This window comes from Colletotrichum siamense (assembly GCF_013390195.1).
Source record: "Colletotrichum siamense strain Cg363 chromosome Unknown KSG_Cg363_contig04, whole genome shotgun sequence".
In the NCBI taxonomy this organism is placed as follows: Eukaryota; Fungi; Ascomycota; class Sordariomycetes; order Glomerellales; family Glomerellaceae; genus Colletotrichum; species Colletotrichum siamense.
Window position 1 is genome coordinate 3,968,563 of NW_023501017.1, and position 16,844 is coordinate 3,985,406.

At 56.2% G+C, this 16,844-nt stretch overlaps 9 protein-coding genes across 9 annotated transcripts; 6 read left to right on the top strand and 3 right to left on the bottom strand.

Annotated features, from left to right (window-relative positions):
- Positions 1–637: 637 nt before the first annotated feature.
- Positions 638–1,377, top strand: ywbO (Uncharacterized protein; the record flags this gene model as incomplete). Its single annotated transcript, XM_036638809.1, has 2 exons — positions 638–685; positions 736–1,377. The coding sequence occupies 2 exons, from the start codon at positions 638–640 to the stop codon at positions 1,375–1,377; spliced, it is 690 nt and encodes a 229-aa protein (XP_036496474.1).
- Positions 1,378–1,468: 91 nt separating this feature from the next.
- CGCS363_v006961 (uncharacterized protein) lies at positions 1,469–2,277 on the bottom strand (the record flags this gene model as incomplete). Its single annotated transcript, XM_036638810.1, has 2 exons — positions 1,469–2,165; positions 2,213–2,277. 2 exons carry the CDS (start codon positions 2,275–2,277, stop codon positions 1,469–1,471), a joined length of 762 nt encoding a protein of 253 aa, XP_036495736.1.
- Positions 2,278–3,843: 1,566 nt separating this feature from the next.
- Positions 3,844–5,532, top strand: CGCS363_v006962 (uncharacterized protein; the record flags this gene model as incomplete). Its single annotated transcript, XM_036638811.1, has 2 exons — positions 3,844–4,394; positions 4,443–5,532. 2 exons carry the CDS (start codon positions 3,844–3,846, stop codon positions 5,530–5,532), a joined length of 1,641 nt encoding a protein of 546 aa, XP_036495735.1.
- Positions 5,533–5,683: 151 nt separating this feature from the next.
- Positions 5,684–7,500, bottom strand: CGCS363_v006963 (uncharacterized protein; the record flags this gene model as incomplete). The annotated part of the gene is made up of 2 exons (XM_036638812.1): positions 5,684–7,231; positions 7,279–7,500. The coding sequence occupies 2 exons, from the start codon at positions 7,498–7,500 to the stop codon at positions 5,684–5,686; spliced, it is 1,770 nt and encodes a 589-aa protein (XP_036495734.1).
- A 454-nt stretch (positions 7,501–7,954) lies between these two features.
- Positions 7,955–9,201, top strand: BTN1-1 (Protein BTN1; the record flags this gene model as incomplete). Its single annotated transcript, XM_036638813.1, has 2 exons — positions 7,955–8,018; positions 8,081–9,201. The coding sequence occupies 2 exons, from the start codon at positions 7,955–7,957 to the stop codon at positions 9,199–9,201; spliced, it is 1,185 nt and encodes a 394-aa protein (XP_036495741.1).
- Positions 9,202–9,273: 72 nt separating this feature from the next.
- CGCS363_v006965 (uncharacterized protein) lies at positions 9,274–10,371 on the bottom strand (the record flags this gene model as incomplete). The annotated part of the gene is made up of 4 exons (XM_036638814.1): positions 9,274–9,339; positions 9,391–10,069; positions 10,118–10,274; positions 10,320–10,371. 4 exons carry the CDS (start codon positions 10,369–10,371, stop codon positions 9,274–9,276), a joined length of 954 nt encoding a protein of 317 aa, XP_036495740.1.
- Positions 10,372–11,604: 1,233 nt separating this feature from the next.
- On the top strand, positions 11,605–12,778 carry CGCS363_v006966 (uncharacterized protein; the record flags this gene model as incomplete). The annotated part of the gene is made up of 4 exons (XM_036638815.1): positions 11,605–11,615; positions 11,679–11,991; positions 12,043–12,510; positions 12,563–12,778. 4 exons carry the CDS (start codon positions 11,605–11,607, stop codon positions 12,776–12,778), a joined length of 1,008 nt encoding a protein of 335 aa, XP_036495739.1.
- Positions 12,779–13,425: 647 nt separating this feature from the next.
- CGCS363_v006967 (uncharacterized protein) lies at positions 13,426–13,950 on the top strand (the record flags this gene model as incomplete). Its single annotated transcript, XM_036638816.1, has 1 exon — positions 13,426–13,950. The coding sequence occupies one exon, from the start codon at positions 13,426–13,428 to the stop codon at positions 13,948–13,950; it is 525 nt and encodes a 174-aa protein (XP_036495738.1).
- A 1,973-nt stretch (positions 13,951–15,923) lies between these two features.
- Positions 15,924–16,714, top strand: CGCS363_v006968 (uncharacterized protein; the record flags this gene model as incomplete). Its single annotated transcript, XM_036638817.1, has 2 exons — positions 15,924–16,108; positions 16,153–16,714. 2 exons carry the CDS (start codon positions 15,924–15,926, stop codon positions 16,712–16,714), a joined length of 747 nt encoding a protein of 248 aa, XP_036495732.1.
- Positions 16,715–16,844: the final 130 nt, after the last annotated feature.

Sequence of the window (16,844 nt, forward strand, 5' to 3'; positions counted from 1 at the left end):
TACGCATTGCGGGGGGGTTGGTTGCGTCCAGTTCTTTACTTTCAGACAGCAGTCAAGGTGCCTTGCAAATACACGTGATAAACGAAAGGTTGTGGGCAGTTGCTCACGTATGTATTGACCAATTACTCGTATATCGTTGTCGTTGCTCGTCGTAAATCTAGCGAGACTGTCACAGTTCATGTGGAACGATGTCACACTCTAGGTATAGCACAGTTGCCGTCGGCACCACAGCTCGAGCAGCTTCGAGTCAGGGTCTGCGGCAACAAAGTAAAACGGCCCCCCCTGGCAAATCCACTGAATCAAGTGCCGAACTATATCGGAATCTAATTCCAACGCCGCCACGGCGGCACCTGGGGCTGAATAATGGCGGGGCAGTCATTGATGAGGAACCGTCCCGCCGGCCAAGAAAAGATTCCGTCCGGAGCGCGCCCCGAAGTGATTGGTAATCAGGTCGGCATCGGCACCTGGCGGAGTCCCGCCCGTATCTGAGCTTAGGCCCGAGGCCGGGTCATCATAAATACCATTTTACGGCTGTCATCCCTGACTGAATGTTGGTGTGGCCAAGATCTCGACTTATAAAAATATTTGCATCAATTTTTGGCGTTATCGAATGAACGCGGCACGGCAAGTGAGCAAAATGGCCAACTTCAACATCAAAGTCATTTCAGACCCAGTCTGCCCCTTTGTAAGCCCCGCCAACCCTCACTTACACACTCACTGGCTGACAAGAGATAGTGCTACCTCGGCAAGGCCCGTCTCAACAGGGCAATTGACCTGTACCAAAAGACCTACCCTGCAGGCAAGGAAGACAAGTTCAACGTCTCGTGGCAGGCATACTACCTGGACCCGACGGCGCCCAAGAAGGGCGTCCCCGTCAACGAGCGCATGGCGGCGCGCTTCGGCGCCGACAGGCTTGAGATGATGCACGCGCGCATGAAGAAGCTCGGCGCCGCGGAGGGCTTCAATTTTACGTTTGACGGCAAGGTCGGACACACGCGCGACGCCCACCGCGCGATACAGCTGGCCAAGACCAAGGGCCCCGAGGTTGAGAACGCCGTGGTGACTTCGATCATGAAGAGCTACTTTGAGGAGGGCGGCGACATCACCAGCTGGGACACGATTGTGGACTCTGCCGTCCGTGGTGGACTAGCAAAGGAAGAGGTCAAGAAGTGGCTCGAGGAGGGCAAGGGAGGCGAGGAGGTGGACAGGCAAGTCGAGGATGCGTACCGGATGGGCGTGAGAGGCGTGCCGCACTTTGTCATCAACGACAAGTACGAGATTGGCGGCGCGCAGGATGTCGGCGAGTTTTTGGAGACGCTCGTCGCAGCGAGAGAGGGCGGCAAGGGCGCCAACGGGCAAGACGGCCTGTCGTGTTAGGACACTCGGCAATTCTGTACAAAACATGTAAAAATAATTTCTGAACTCGCATTGGGTATCATGGTCGTAGCCTCGTAAAGTGCCAATCCGTTCACATGTTCAACAGCCCGCCCAAGTCCTTGTCCATCGCGCGCAGCCGCTGCTGCAGCTCGCGCTTCTTCCTGTCGAGGTCGCGCACTAGCTCTTCCTCGGCCCGGTATTCCTCTTCGGTCATCATGTCCTCGTCTTCTTCTTCGTCGTCGTCTTCTGGCTCCTCCTCGTCGCCCATCCAGTGGTCCTTGTTCATCCTCTCCAGCGCGGCCTGGTGCTCGGCGACCTTGGCTTCGTAGTATGCCAGCGTGTTCGTCTGGTGTGCGTAACGGTTCCTCAGCTGTGGGATTCTCTCCAGAGCTCCGGGCAGTGCGTAAACACCACAGAGCTTCGTCGCTCCCTTCAGCAAGACCTCGACGTCGACGTCACCGCCCTTGCTAGCTGCCTGACGCTCGCCGCGGCGTAGCTGGTCGTGCAGATCGCCTCCCAAAACGGCAGATACGGCGGTGTGTCTACGAGGCCCGCCGCCGCCACCTCCACGGGTTGCCGGGGGGCCAGTCGTGACCTCACCCGAAGCGACGTTGAAGACGGTCTGGCGGCGGTTGTTGGGCTTCGGGTCTGGGTTCTGGGAGGTGGCGGGAGCTGGGGGAGGTGGGACGGAGAAGAGGGCACGTTCGTGGGCTTCGGTGTCGCGGATCAGAGAGGTGATGTCGCTGTTGTAAAGCATAGCGTTTGTAAAGATTTTGGGAGGTGGGAATCTGAGGCGCGTCAGTGGAATTCGCGGAAGGAGGGGTAGGATGCGTACGGGAGAGAGTCGATGCCTTCGCACGACAGAGCTATTTGCTCCAGGTGAATTGATAGCATAGACATGACGGGAAGTAGTAGGCTTCGGCCGCGGTTGTGTGTTGTTTGGAATAGCCAATTCGAAGTTGTCAGCTTTGGACTCTGTCTTCACTGGTGAGAGTCGAGACCAATGTTTGGTCAACAAATGCACCCCACCAAACAACCAGTTGCTGGCGCACAGACCATGTCGAGTTCATCCCGTCGTCGGGTTTTTTTTTTTTTGCAGCAGATTTTCTACAGCGGTCAAAATAGGTACCCCTGAAGAGGCCCGGGCGTCGGATTCCATGCTTCGGGGGTACCAGAACAGCCCCAAAATCGATTTCCCAAGTTCCGTCCAGCTTCTACTACCTATCTCACGATGCTCGACGGCCCCACCCGCGCACTCAGCCCAAGATGCTCGCGCTGACTTGGGCACAACACATGCGCAGAATTCCATGATGAGACAACTGATGCTGCCGAGACTCCAGGCAGACATTCAGCAACGAGTAATGAGGAATCAGGCTGCAACATATCTGCGTGCAGTCAACGTCGTCTGCGCCTAGGCAGCTCAACCTCATCTCGCCGTTGACTTGTTTTGCCTTAAGCCGGCGAGCAACCAAGACACGGCAAGGCTGCGTTTCAGCTACCACAAAGGCTACATCCATTCTTCGGTGACACCTGTCTTCAAGGTTCTGTGGTAAGCACGGCAAGGCACCGCAATACCTCAGTCTATATTTTGGGAGGATGACTCTGCCGGGTTAGGCGTGCCGATAGGCTGGGCGCGCAACGTCAGTTATGACGACAGATGGAGCGTCTCATTGGGTTAATTGGGCGCCTGGCTCACCAAAAGCAGCTGCGTCTTCTGTACGAACAAGCCCCAACCGAGAAGGCCTCAATACCGCCTCAAGACACCAACATATGCACCTCAGACACGGGGCATACGGCCTTTCCGTTCGCAACCACAGCCCGTCACTCGCAATTGGCCTCTTGTCGGTGCACAAGACAATCTCGGAGCCTCGCAGCCATGCCTATCCTCGTCCCCTGCACTGCCCAGATCTGACTGCATGCCTCGTACTTGCACCCAACAAGGCACCTTTGGCGATCAAGAGCTAGGTACCTACCTACCTTACCTTACCTATCCGCACCAGATGCGTTAGCGACGGGGCAGGCAGCGGCAGCGGGTGGCGCCCCCAGACCCCCCTCCGGGTCCTACCACATCATCGCTAGCTGCTGACCATGGCCTCTCATTGGTGCGCGCCCCGGTCGAGTGACCAGCCAAAGGGCGGCGCCGTCGATAATCCCCAGCAAAGGCGGCCAGCTCAGCCCTGCACCTGCATCGTCTCTTTTTTGGAAGCTGGCCTTCTTTCCCCAGTCTGCCGCCAGGTGCTAGGATCTCGGACTTGGTGGTTGGTGTTTACTGGTGTCTCACCCGGCGTGCCCTCCATCCCCTTCTGCCCATGGGGAATATAATGCCGCGTGAGCACCGGTCCTTCGTCTTCTGCGAATGACACAAACCCCATACGGTGGACCGGTCACTTGATCACATACCCTTTCTGCCACTCTCTGTTAAACCCTTGCTCTGCTATAAATTCCTCCTGCGCGGGTCTCGTCGTCATGGGTGGGGGAATCTTTTGCATCCCATGGTTGGGAGAGAAGTTGTCTGCTAGGCACAAGGCACGACACCAGAAACGTGACGAGTTGCTCAAAGAGAGGATGGGTTCGACAAAGTTCTTGGGCTCCCAGGTCGGCGGGAGCTCCGTAATCAACTACTCTTACACGGACTTTCCCTGGAAGCTGCTGGCCTACGACATCTACTACTTCTTTCGATACATTTGGGCCCTTCCATGGATCGTCTGGCCAATCACCCCGTCCGACTCTGGCGCCCTTGACGAGCTGGCCTTTACGAGGCAGAACCTCTTCTGCGTCGGCATGCATCTCCTGCTATGTGTGCTACAGATCGGCTTCATTTTGGCACTCCCCATGACCATCTTTTTCCCCTTGTGGATCGACATCCTCGCGTTGGGTGCCTTCTTCACCGTCAACTATCTCCTCTGTCTTTGCCTAAACGGCCCAACTCTCACATACACGTCGGATCCCAAGTACGCTCCAGAGCTGCCTGAGCATGCTCACGAGCAATGGATCTTTTTGAACGGCGTCGCCGTTGGGTAAGTGATCCACCAACCAATCTGCAAACGGCGGCTAACCGGATGCAGCGACCACTGGATGAAGAACAACCTCAACCGTCTGGCCCTCACCTTTAAGCGCCCGATTCTCGGCATCCACAACCAAACCTCCGGCATCCTGTTCGACGTCGTCGAGTGCCTGATCCAGCGGAATCTCGGCTACGCCACCTACGACGTACGGATGTGCTATCGTATTGTCAAAGAGACGCTGTACAATCCAAAGTACTCCAAGGTGGTTTTTATTCTGCACTCCCAGGGCGGCATCGAAGGCGGTCTCGTCCTCGACTGGCTTCTCCAGGAGCTGCCCCAGGATCTTCTTGCCAAGCTTGAGGTCTACACCTTTGGTAACGCTGCGAACCACTTTAACAACCCCCATCGCCACGTCGCGTCCCAGAACCTGGCGCAACGTAACCCGGCCGCCATGACCTTGACCACGACCACGATGGCTCAGATCGAACCGAACGGAAGCCCCATATCTCCGGTGGCCACTGGTCTTCGACGACGAGCTTCGGGCACCTCTAACGGCACCGAAAACGGACACGCTCGTACACCGACCTTGTCCAAGGAATCCTCGTCCCTGTCGTCTTCTCGATCATCGACCGCCGCCCTCGACCGTGCCATCGGCCACGTCGAACACTACGCCCACTCGACCGACTTCGTAGCGATCTGGGGCGTTTTGCACTTTTGCACCTCTCTGACCGCAGACCACAGCATGCCGCGTTTCATCGGGCGTTTGTTTGTGAGGGCTTCGGAGCGTGGAGGTCACCAGTTTTGCCAGCACTACCTGGACGGCATGTTTCCTCTGGAGAAGGACGCAGAGACGGGGCAATACATTGGCGCCGCGGACACAAACGAGTTTATGGAGAGTGAGATCCAGGTCGGAAGGCAGGGAGATGCGGGGCAGAACGCCCGTGAGGCCTTTGAGGTGTCTTACCTGGGCCGAGACTTTGCTAACGAGGTCGAGTTCCACGGAGAGCGCCTCAAAGGCCGCAACAGGAAGAGGACAGTCAGGGTCAAGGATCTCTCGAGACTGTGGCTCTACCGTAACGGTGCCAGCCCCCCTGAGCTGCCGCCATTCGTGACGTCGGAGAATGGCATCGTTAGAAACAGCACGCTGTAGGACGGTTCCATTGACAGTTGGCAGCATACATTGGAGTTTGGTCTTGATGACGCGGTTCGTATAGAATGATACCCTTCCACTTGGTTTAGTTTGGCAGCGCTTCATTACTACAGAAATGGGTATTAACAGTACAAAAATCAATCTTCAATACTCAAACAACCAACGGCCCCTTGTGATCCCCAAAGAGAACGTCATGCCACTTGGTGTCTCCCTTCTGGCATAAGCCGTCCCAGCTGATTGACGCATATGTCTGGTTCGATCCGTCAAAAACCATGGCTGTCTTTTCGTCATCGTCTGAAGCCCAGTACACCATCTCATTTCCGCCGTCTTCTCGCAACGGCAGCCTTGTCAAAGGCGTAAGCTTGCTGTTGGAATGCAGCGCTTTGGTGACGAGCTGTCGAAGATGAGGATAATACCAAGTCATGTTCCACCAGTGTTCCAGCCGCCATGGTTTGAGACCAAAGACGTAGGCGTTGTGATGGATACCAACGGGCGTGGTGCCGAAGAAGAAGTCGGTGTACAGAGGCACCTTTCCCCAACTCGAGCCGAGTCCAGGCAGGGGTCCTTCGGCGCCTTTCAGTTCTGGCGGGATGCCCTTGACCCTGACGCCGCCGGTCACGCCAGACTTTTCCGACTCCTTTTTCACCATCTCGGTGTCGTCGAGCCTGACGAAGAAGCCATCGTCTTCCGAGGAGCATGTTGGTGGGATTGTGGCAAACTCATAGTCTAGCCCAATACCAAACTCAAACTTCTTCCCCTCCAGTGCATTGTTTGCGATGTCCCGGACATGGCGAGGCAGATCTCTCGGCTGGTCGTGGGACGCGGTTCCGTTCCACGTCGAAGCCAGACCTCTTATCCAGTACCGCCACATCTCCTGGTCTCCAATGACTTCAGCGAAGAGGGCCTGGTCACTCCATAGCTGCCGACCGCCCATGGCAGCCTTGTCAACCTTTTCCTTGGCGTTTTGCAGCGCTCCTCTCAAGGCGCCGATGGTGCCCATGATCATCCCGCTGTTGACGCATCGAGGCCGGATCTTTTTGTACTTCCTAGCGGAGTCGAATACGTACGGGAGGATCTCGTCGGTGCCCTCGCCGTAGAAATCCGAGGGCAGGGGGGAATCCGGCCAGTACTCATACCGGGGGTTAGACCCTGATTCCCAGTCCGGTTGGCAGTCTTTCGCGGTGGTGACAACAATGTTCTGCTTAGGAGACTGGATCGGGAAATCCTCTTTGAAGCCATGCTCTTCCCACTGTTTCTTCACGCGGGCATCTGCGTCGCTGTTGAGGCGGTGGAAACGTTCGATGAGAACTGACGGAGGAAGCTGGAACCAAATGTCGTAGGCATCGACGAGAAGGACCAGGTCGTTCTCGTTCAGGCTATCGTCTTCCTCGTAGAGGGCATCAATGACAGCGAGCAGAGACTCCAACTTGGCAATGTGCGAGCCTGCAAAGTGCCAGTCGGGCCTGTTGAACTCCCCGTTCCAGTTGAGGAGGGTGGGCATGGGGTAGCCGAGCGCCACGGCAGACATGGTGGTTTTGCAAAGGTTGATATTCGGCCCATCGGCGGGCATGAACAGCCTCAACCGTCGAGAGCCGCCGGTGTCTACATGGACGGGTGCTTTGAGACTCTCCAGCTGAGCCGTGGAGATGACTCTTTTCGAGTCGAACACACTGACGAGGTATACGGCCTCTGATGGGAACTGTGCAGCGTTAGCAAGGGTATCTCTTACAAAGAGGACAAACACACCAGACTCGTCAGAAGAGCTGCTGTGACACACATTAGGATGCCGATTGGTAGGACAAACTTCAACAAAGAAGCACGCGCTCGAGCGAACCGCGGCGCCTTGCGACGGCCACGCTGAGTCTCTGCGTCCAGAGAGATGGAGGGCCACGCAGTCTTGGACTCTGAGCCTGCGATCCAGCCAAAAACCCGAGAGTCTCGCATCATTGCGCCGGTATTGACAAACATCGCGGTGAACCATCGGCCACAGACACAAAACCCCCAATTTCAGCCATCCTGATAAAGGTATTCCGCGGGCCGCACGCGACAGCTCAATTACGACGACTTCATCAACTGCCGTCAGCAATCGCTGGTTCTCGTCGTCGTATGTAATTGCGACCGGCCCATTCCCGTCCCTATCAATCGGCAGACCCTCCCCACGTGGTGGGTTCGATTCGCCCGCACAGGGCCCCGGCGAACCGCTCATCCATGCTTGGCGGTTGCTTCAGGCTGCACGTGGTGGACGGGTATCGTTTCAATTGACCGTCTGCCTTGTTGCAGGGGACGCGATCCCTTGGGAGTTGTTTTTCTTTTTGAACGAGGCCGTGTCTCGCTCTCGGCTGCGGGCGTGCCGTGCGAGTGCGTGCTCTTGAACCTTGAGTCTAACACCATCCGAAACCGAAGCCATCTGCCTCGATTGGCGATGGCGCCGAAAAGCAAGACATCGTTTGACGAGGTTCGGACCTTTTTGGGGTTTGCATGCCTAGGTAAGTTTTATCTTAATGGCACTTCATTTCGATCTTGTCGCTAATTGATGCCTTGTTCATAGGGCTGGCCAACACCATCCTCCCGGCCATCATATACGCCGCCAACTACCTCATCATCCCGTACCCCCGAGCCGTCGTCACGCTCATCGAGCTTCTGCCCTGTGTCGTGGTGAAGTTTTCGCTCCCCTTCGTCATCCACCGCTTCCCATGCCGAATACGGCCTCTCGTCGTCGCCGCATGCTGGCTCGTTGCCAAAAAGGTCGCCGATGACACGCCGCCGAATGTGCTACCGCCGGTGCGGATTGCCATGTCGGTGCTAGCGTCCGTGTCGGCGTCCGTGATGGAGGTGTCCTGTCTCGGGATGGTCGGGCATTCCGGCGTGCACGCGCTTGCGGGGTGGGGCTTCGGGACCGGCGCCGGGATGGTCAGCAACGCCGTGTGGCCGTTTGTTCTGGCGCACAAGGCGGGCAAGGTCCTGAGAAGCGCGACGGGAGGGGTTTTCTATCTTGTTGCGTTGTTGGTGCTTGCGCACTTTGCAATCTTGCCGCAGAACCTGACAAAATGGGCCGGCAGACAGGATAGGGATCGCGAAGAGAGGCATTCGTGTTTGGAAGCTGGTCAGCATAGGCGAAGGTCCGGCTCGGTTTCGATGAGGGCTAAAGTGCACATTCTTCTTGGCCTGGCGAGATCGGATATGCTGCCACTCTTCGCAGCATCTTTGTTACTTTTCCTGCAGCAGGGGGTCACGAGGACATTAGACGGATCTGTCTTTGGGACCTTTTCCCGCTTTGCGGCGACTTACGGCGTGTCCCTCCACCTCGGAACGTTGTTGGCTCGTTCTTCAGTCACCTTTTACCCTCTTCGAAATCTCAGGGCACCTCTGGCTGTTTTGACTGCGGTCTCCATACTCGCCTTCTTCAACGCCGTCTTTCTTGTGTCGACGAATCTCTCGTTTGCACTTGCCTTTGCGACGGGCCTGTCGAGCGGGTTGGTGTACATTACTGTTTTGGTGAGAATTATGGAAGAGACTCGAGACGCCAACGACAGAGAGTTCAGTATGGGCATCGTCACTGCTGGCGATGCGGGAGGTATGGTCGCCGGGAGTCTCTTCGGGGCTTTCCTGGAGCTCGAAATGTGCAGTTATCTCTTGAGCGGGAGGCGGTGGTGTCACAGGGCAAAGTAATTGTTTGATATATGTACACGCCGAAATAGTAATCCCAAGCCGATGAGTTCGGTTCATCACTTTCAACACAGCTTAAAGCTGATCCAACATCTTCTCGGCAGCATAGTCGACGTTTGTTCCAAAGTTCTTGGCTTGAGTCTAGGCATTGGTCAGTACGATTGCTCCCGAAAACGCATGCAGGCAACTTACCTGGACATAAACAGCCCCGTCCTCGACGACAACCTCGCCGTACGTCGCATACGACATCTTGTCCACAATGCGAAAGTGAATCTCGCCCTTGTCGACGGCCTCGTTGAAACCCTCCCTCAAAAGGTCGTCCTCGTCGAACTTTTGGTATCCCATCTGGTACACCAGGCCCTCAAAGTACATCCGTGTGAAATTGCCCAGGTTGCTTTCCCAGTCATCCCTGACCTCGCTCTTCTTCTTCTTGCTCTCCTCCATGATCTTGGCAAAGTTGGTCTCGAAGTTGGGCACGAGGACGATGTCGGGCTTTTCGAGCATGTCGCCCAGCTTCTTGCGGGTCTCCTCAATCTTCTCGTCGTACTCCTGCCTGATGGAGGTGCGCGCGGCGTAGCTCATGGCTGCGTCGGCCCCGGGAGCGGGCGGGGCCTCGTTGAGAGCCTTCAGCAGACCCTGTGAGTCAATGGCGTAGTCGACGTTAGTGCCGAGGTTGCCCTCGGAGAAGACGAGAGCCAGCTTGCCGTCTTTGACCGTCACGCCGCAGTACGAGACCCGATTGTCCTTGGGACGGTCATCGAGGTCGATGATGAGGGATCGGGTATGGCAGATTGAGTTGATCTCGTTCTTACCTTCCTCGCCGTAGTTCTCTGTATAAGACTTGAGGTTGTAGATGGCGGATGTAATGTACCTACTGAGTGTTAGTAGGTGATGCATGATTCGACCGTTGGCAACTCACTGAGCTATACAGCTGCCGAGAGACTGCTTGGCGTAGCCATCACCGGCGTACGGGTAGAGCTCGTTCGGGTTGATGTCGTTCAACGTCCACTCGGCGCCAAGGACGTCCGAAAGCTGCTTCTGGAGGTCTTCTTTCTTGCTCTCCCAGTCATCGCGGACTTGGCTGTTAGCGGTGCGATTTGAAGCTGGGAACCATCACATACTGTTCTTGCGGAGCGCCAAAGGCAGTTTCTCGGCAGCGGGAAGACGAGACATTTTCAGATTTGTTCTTTTGATGAGCCGGATCAGATGAGTGAGTTGCTGCTGTATGTACCAGAACGGCGGTGATGAAGCAGCCTTTTATCTTGACATTCACTCTCTCGTTGTCAACAATTGAGGTCTAGCTCAAGTCATTCCATCTCCTCTCTCAATCAGCCTCTTCTTTCAGCTCTCTGACGATCATTTCTCCAACATTGATCTTGGCCCGTCAACGGCCGCCGCGAGGTCCATCGCAAGCTCCGCGATACAGTTCTCACCATAGCCTGGGCGGCCGAGTTAAGCTACTTTGAACCTAGATCTTGCCCTACCCCTTTGACAGGTACGCGAGCAGTCAGCCTAGCGACCCGCCTCGTGGTTTAGTCGCTGCGAAATTCCCGCGGTCTTTTCCACATGTGGACATGATGAAGGTGAAGTTTGCTGGTGGCGCAGAGGCTAAAGGCAGCTTTCAGGGGTTCAAGTCCAGGGCGCACCCAGCTGTGGGGCCGGTTGGGTGCGCTAATTGTGCTGAAGTCTTCAGGCAGCAAAGTTGGCGATTTCATCAAAACACGACACGAAAATGACCACATCCAAGTGACGAAGATATTTGCTTCGCATCGTGACCTGGTCACGGGACAGATCGATTTTCTCGGTGGTTCGAAGTGTGAGTCAGTGACATCATTCCGGCTCTGCTCACTGCATGTCGGACCGGACCGCGGCGATGGTACGAACGCTCAGCTCAGGCCCGTAAAGGCCCGCGGCCCCGGCTTGGCCCGGTTCAGGTACCGGGGGTGTTGTCGAAGAGTTGAAACCCGGTGCAACCTGCTTTGACACCAAAAATGGCCCTCTAAATGGCATGTTCGCAGCAACGCACCATTCCCCGCGCGAGTCCCCACCCGCTGGTCGCCGATGGTCAGGCTGCCTTGATCATGCAATCTGGTCCAGCCATGGCAGTTGCACAACGCTTCAACGGGCTCTCGTGTGCCATTTTGCGTCGGCTCCGCCTCGTTGCCTGGCAGAAGACCTGACGCCACGCCTTCAGCTGGGTCTGTCCGCTCATCTTGGCGTCTGGGGTGGATTGTGGACTGACACGAGATGGCGGACCCCTGTCACTGCGAAGTCTCGAGAAGTCAATATCAACCGTCGACAACTCGCCTTTGAGCAGAGAAGAGAGACTCTTGTCATCATCAGAACATTCACAACACACAAGCATATTCGTTGCATACAACCATTGACAACACTACGCTATTCAGTATGTCTAGTTTGTGAGTATCCCGCGATGCCCTCTCAGGACCCACCCGCAACCGAGCGACTAACACGATCTGCAGACCACTCAAGGCCAAGGTTGCCATCCGCGACCACTGGACAAGCGAGGAGAGCCAGCTCCAAAAGGCACTCAAGGAGCTTAAGAACGTTCTCGGTCTTGATATCGATGTCGAACCAGACTGGCAACTTTTGCTGGCCGAATTGGACACCGTCTACTCTGACAAGGGCGATTTGGTTGCCGCCGTGGCCGGCACTGTTGAGACCTGGACCAAGGCCGCGACAGAACTTCTCGACGACGACAAGAACGCGGACTGGACCGAAATCCTGCTGGAAAAGCTCAAGGCCACCTATATCAATCTCCGCCTCTTCATCGAGGTAAGCTCAAACCTGCCGTCTCCATGAATGATTCATCTAACATAAGGCTAGGTTTCCCGCGACGACCAGGCATCATCGGCGTGGTCCGACGAGCGGGGCGGCTTCATCATTGCCCTGCCGAGACGCCAGCTCAACCACCCCGCAGAGCTCTTCCCCCTCTTCCAGGGCGAGATCAAGGAGTGCTTCTCCGACAAGCGCCACCTCCCGCCGTCATACACCATTTCCCCGCGGATGTCGGGCGACGAGTGGGCCGACGTGGGGTTGGACGTGCGGGCTGGCCACCTCTCTCTGAACGACAGAGAGACCTCTGCAAAGACGACGAGGGGGCCGGACATCCTCCCCCGCGCGGATTCTCTGCCCCGCCCCGACGATCTGCTCAGCAAGCCCCCTTATCACCTGTTCGTGTACGCCCGCAGCGCGCACGAGATCGAGGTCCAGTGTAGCCACAGCGGTACTCTCAAGTTCTTGTCCGAGTACTTTAAGAAGTGGCGCCGCGTGAACCACCAGCTCAGCACAAAGGTATGTTCATCAACGTATATTTGGAAGACGGCTGCTAACCTACAATGCAAAGCCCCCCGCGGTCGAGGTCAAGCTCCACCAGTGCGCCTTTGGTCTTGGCGCCATCATCGACCGGCTGGTGCTGGTCGCCGAGAACAGGAGCGGCACCTTCACCGTCACGCCGACGATCGTGCTCTCCCTCGTCGAGGGCGTCCTCGGGTACAAGCAGGTATACGCTGACGCACACTCCTGGACGTACCGGAGGGATGTTGAGCTCAGATCCTTGTAATGATGTGTGATGAGTTTTGTGCTTTTGGAGTTCGGACGGAAAAGGGGCAAGATGACTGTAACTCTCTTGCGGAAAGGGGCATGTTATGGTTTAATGATTGTAGGCTTGTAGACTCTGTAGACTAGTCAGGATCGGCTCCTTTGGACATCCGGCCGAGTATGGATGGTTAATGAAGATGAAAGCTTTTCGTTTTGCATGAGATCAGATGATGGGACGAGTTGCTGTGTCTGGACTCCGAAACTCCGCTCCCCCGCGGACCTGGTCCCTGTTTTTTTCGGGGTCTTGCCACGGCCGCTGCCGGAGCACGGACATCCACAGTCTCGGTGCTCTCGGCCACGGCATCGGAGCCGGCGGGTCGGCGTAAAGAAGCATGGCGCAGTCATCTCGTCCCGTTTCTCACCCTGCGGAAGAACCTTGTCGGAATTACTTGTGTATTTTGGCTTTTGGCTTTCATGCACTCTATCTGCCATCATCCGTTCTTTGGATGACCTCTCAGCCTCTCTGGGGCTTCGCCTCAGTGAAAACTATGTGTGGTGTTGGGTGCTGTATATTTGATGCTTGGCCTGCCTTGCCAGCCAGCGATTACTGCAACTTCCTAACCCACAAAAGCCTGTTGAACCATTCTCCGCTAGACGTACAACCACAAAATGCACTTCGACCCAGAAACCTACAACCTGAAATGCTACCAAATGACCGACGAAGCCCTCCTGGCCAGAAGAGCACATTATGTCCGCCAGCTAGCGAGCGGCTCGACGGGGGCCGCGCTGCACACCGCCGCGGGCGCCGCCACGGCCGGTCTGACCTGGCTGATGGTCCCGTACGACGCGGCCCGCATCCGCAACGCGCGGAGGAAGCGGCGGATCCTCGAGAAGCACGCCGTCGAGCGCGGGCTCACGGTCAAGACGAAACGCGGAGACGTGCTGATCCCGATGGCGCTAGGCGTGACGCTCGGCGCCGTCGCGTTCGAGGGGGCCGAGATGTGCGCGGATGCCGTGGTGGCGGACACGGGGGGTTCGAAAGAGGTCGTCAAGGGAGTCGCTCATCTCGGGCTCGACGCGGGCGTGGCTGTGATCGAGCATGCGCATGCCAGGAACGAGAAGACGAAGTCCGAGAGGTGGAGGTGGAAACGTGGGCGTCACGAAGCTTCCCTCGGTGAGAAGTCGGAAAAGTAGGGCGGCGGCAGCTCTTGCTAACCCGGGTGGGTGGCAATCCGAAGCATTGCCGTCGTCGTCGTCTTGCGCAGCGTGTGCGTGGTTGACTCGTACAAAGTAGTCGTATAATTTGATCATGAACATTGCGATCCTCAAAAGATGTCTTCAGTGGTCCGCGATTCGCCTGGATTGAATATTAGCTCGGTGGACCCAACGACAAAACAACAATATTAACCTACGATGCAGCTTCATCGGGCAGAGCGGCGGCAACACCACACAAAACCGCAGATTGTGGGCACGAGAACGACGGTGAGGGCGGCGACGAAGCATCCAACCTTGAGGCGCTCGGCCTGCCTCAGCCGCTGCCTCTCCTTCTCCTCCTCCTCTTCGTCGTCGATGATGGCCCACTCATTCTCCTTGCTGTAAATCATGGGATGCCTGCTTGCTTTGGGCTTGTACATGGTGGGCGTCGTTATTTGCTTGGTGTTGATAGAAACGTTCACTGTTCCTTTTTTGTTGTGTTTGTTAAAAAGTTGGTGGGAAGTGAAGAATTAAAGAAAAAGGTTGTCCTCTGCAGAAATAAGGGTTTTCGCCTTATCGAAGTCACTTCTCACACCTAGATGCAACGGCCCGAAAATTGCAGATGTAAACAGAAAGGGCCCGATCGGTGAGATCCATATTCATGTGGGCCACCCGGCCTGAACGCCTCTTTGATGGGGACGTTTCAAGGATCAATGTGTCACTTTTTTTTTTTAGCGATAAGACGAGAAGCAGGTGGGAGAGGCTGGTGACCAATCCAAGGGGGCGGCGGACATGCTTCGCGCAATCTTCACCGACCGCAGTCGAGGGCTTGGAAAAGGGGGGCTGCATGGCCTTGTCGCGTGTTGGCGAGATTGGCGTTGATTGGGCCGAAATAGGAGTCATCAAGACCTTGAGGATTATCTGAGGCGATACACACGTGTATCAGGGACGAATGACAATCAGACCACGGGCCGCGAGTTGCGAATCTCATGTGGCTGAATGGAGCTCTCGACGGAGCCCACCCACCGCCGTACGTTCAGTGGTTCAGAGGCGTTCCGTTGGGAGGTTGAGCGAAAAAAAAAATCATTCAGCCCTGGAATGAGAGTGCTTTGAGTCAATCTAAAGTGGGCTGTCGCCGAGGCGATGTGGGACCCTGGATCGACCAGGATGCCTTAGGGTGGACAGGCATTTGCAGGGCCGGGATCGTCAGGGCTAGTCTCGGTAGTGGCCATTCTTGACCGAGCCACCGAGTCTCACCGAGGTGACTGCACCTCACTCACCTTGCTGTCACCACCAGCGTTCGATGTCACAGTGGAGGACAAGAGCACTCTTGGTCATTGCGTCCACAACAAAGTTAGTATAAACGACCACATCGCTCGGCAAGAGTGTCTCGACTTATGAACTCAGCAATGATTCTTCCTTCGACTCTTGCCTCTGACAGACTCGAAGCTGGAAGCGACGTCTGACGGCCAGCACTTGTGCGTCCACGGGAGGATGAGTTCCCCAACAGTAACCCAGTCTGACTGGACCCTTCAGTTACATGAAGCACAAAGTCGCCACGTGCATCCATCTAGATGCGGATCTTCGTTGACCTTGCTCCACGATCTGTAAAGCCCCCCCCCCCCCCCCCCCCCCCCCAGACCGCTCGATTTGACAGCTCGACATGGCTGCACGGCGTTTCTCAATGGCCGTCTTACATCGATGAAGATGCATAGGCCTATGAGATATATCTTGTCAAGACATGTTCCGAGACATGCCAGCTGGAGAACTTCTTAAAGGCAACTTCTTCCGAGCGATGCTGGGCTCACCGCCTCCAGCTGAATCTCTCAACGTACAGACTTCAACGTCTGTTTACAAGATGGCATCTGGCCTTCGACTACCTTTGGATTCCTATAAAGATGGCTGAATGCTATCTCGAGAGAGCACTGCTTCATCACAGGCTCATCCGCCCCAGCTTCAATTCTCCTACCAACATGAAGACCAACTTCGCCTTCGCCACGATCATCTTCGCGCTCACTGGCCTCGCCAGGGCCACTTGCCATGGAAACAACTGTGCCAGGGCCATCACTGGCTTCGGACCTCACGTGAAGCCCGACATTGCCACCCGCATAGGGGACTGCTCTGACTTCATGCGTGCCACCGTCAGCCCTGATCCATCGTAAGAGACCCCTCCTGACGGACGCTCTTCACTCACACAAACAGCACCACCACCATCACCAAAACCTCCACTACAACCGTTACCAAATACACCACTGGGAAACCCAGAAAGCGATTTGCCGCTGCGGAACCGCTGGTCAACCCCATTGCCCCTCGCGCTCCCGTGACGATTTTCCCCAGCGTCTTGCCCTACTATGCCACCAAAGTATGCGCTGGCACGTCCGAATACTCCTCTGTATGCAACTGCTGGGCAATCACTCCAACCGTGACAACCCTGGCAACGCCCATTGTGCCCATAACCACAACCACAACCACGACCGCAACCGTGACGGTGGACGTCACTTGCGAGATGGCGGCCATCTGCCCGTTCAACAAGGTCAACACCTTCCCCTGCAAAAAAGGGCAGAAGAAGGGCCCGCGCTGTGCTTGCCTTAAGGGTGCAGTCAACAAAGACCCAAACATCTGCGTCCAGAACCTGGATTGCAAGAAGGCTAAGACGTGCAAATCCTCTGACAACTGCGAACCGGATGAGGGCTGTGTTCAGCACCATTGCTGCGGTAACAAGAAGACGAAGATCTGCCTCAAGTATGCGCCGGGAAGCTGCTAAAAAATGGGCAGCCAGCGGGCAATCTTTGAGGGGAGAGACAAGCCGCTGATCGAAAGGGGCAAAGTAGGCTCACCGCAGGGGGGCACGGCATTCGGCCTGGAGGAAGCTGGGCAGAGCTGGAGCTGTTCGA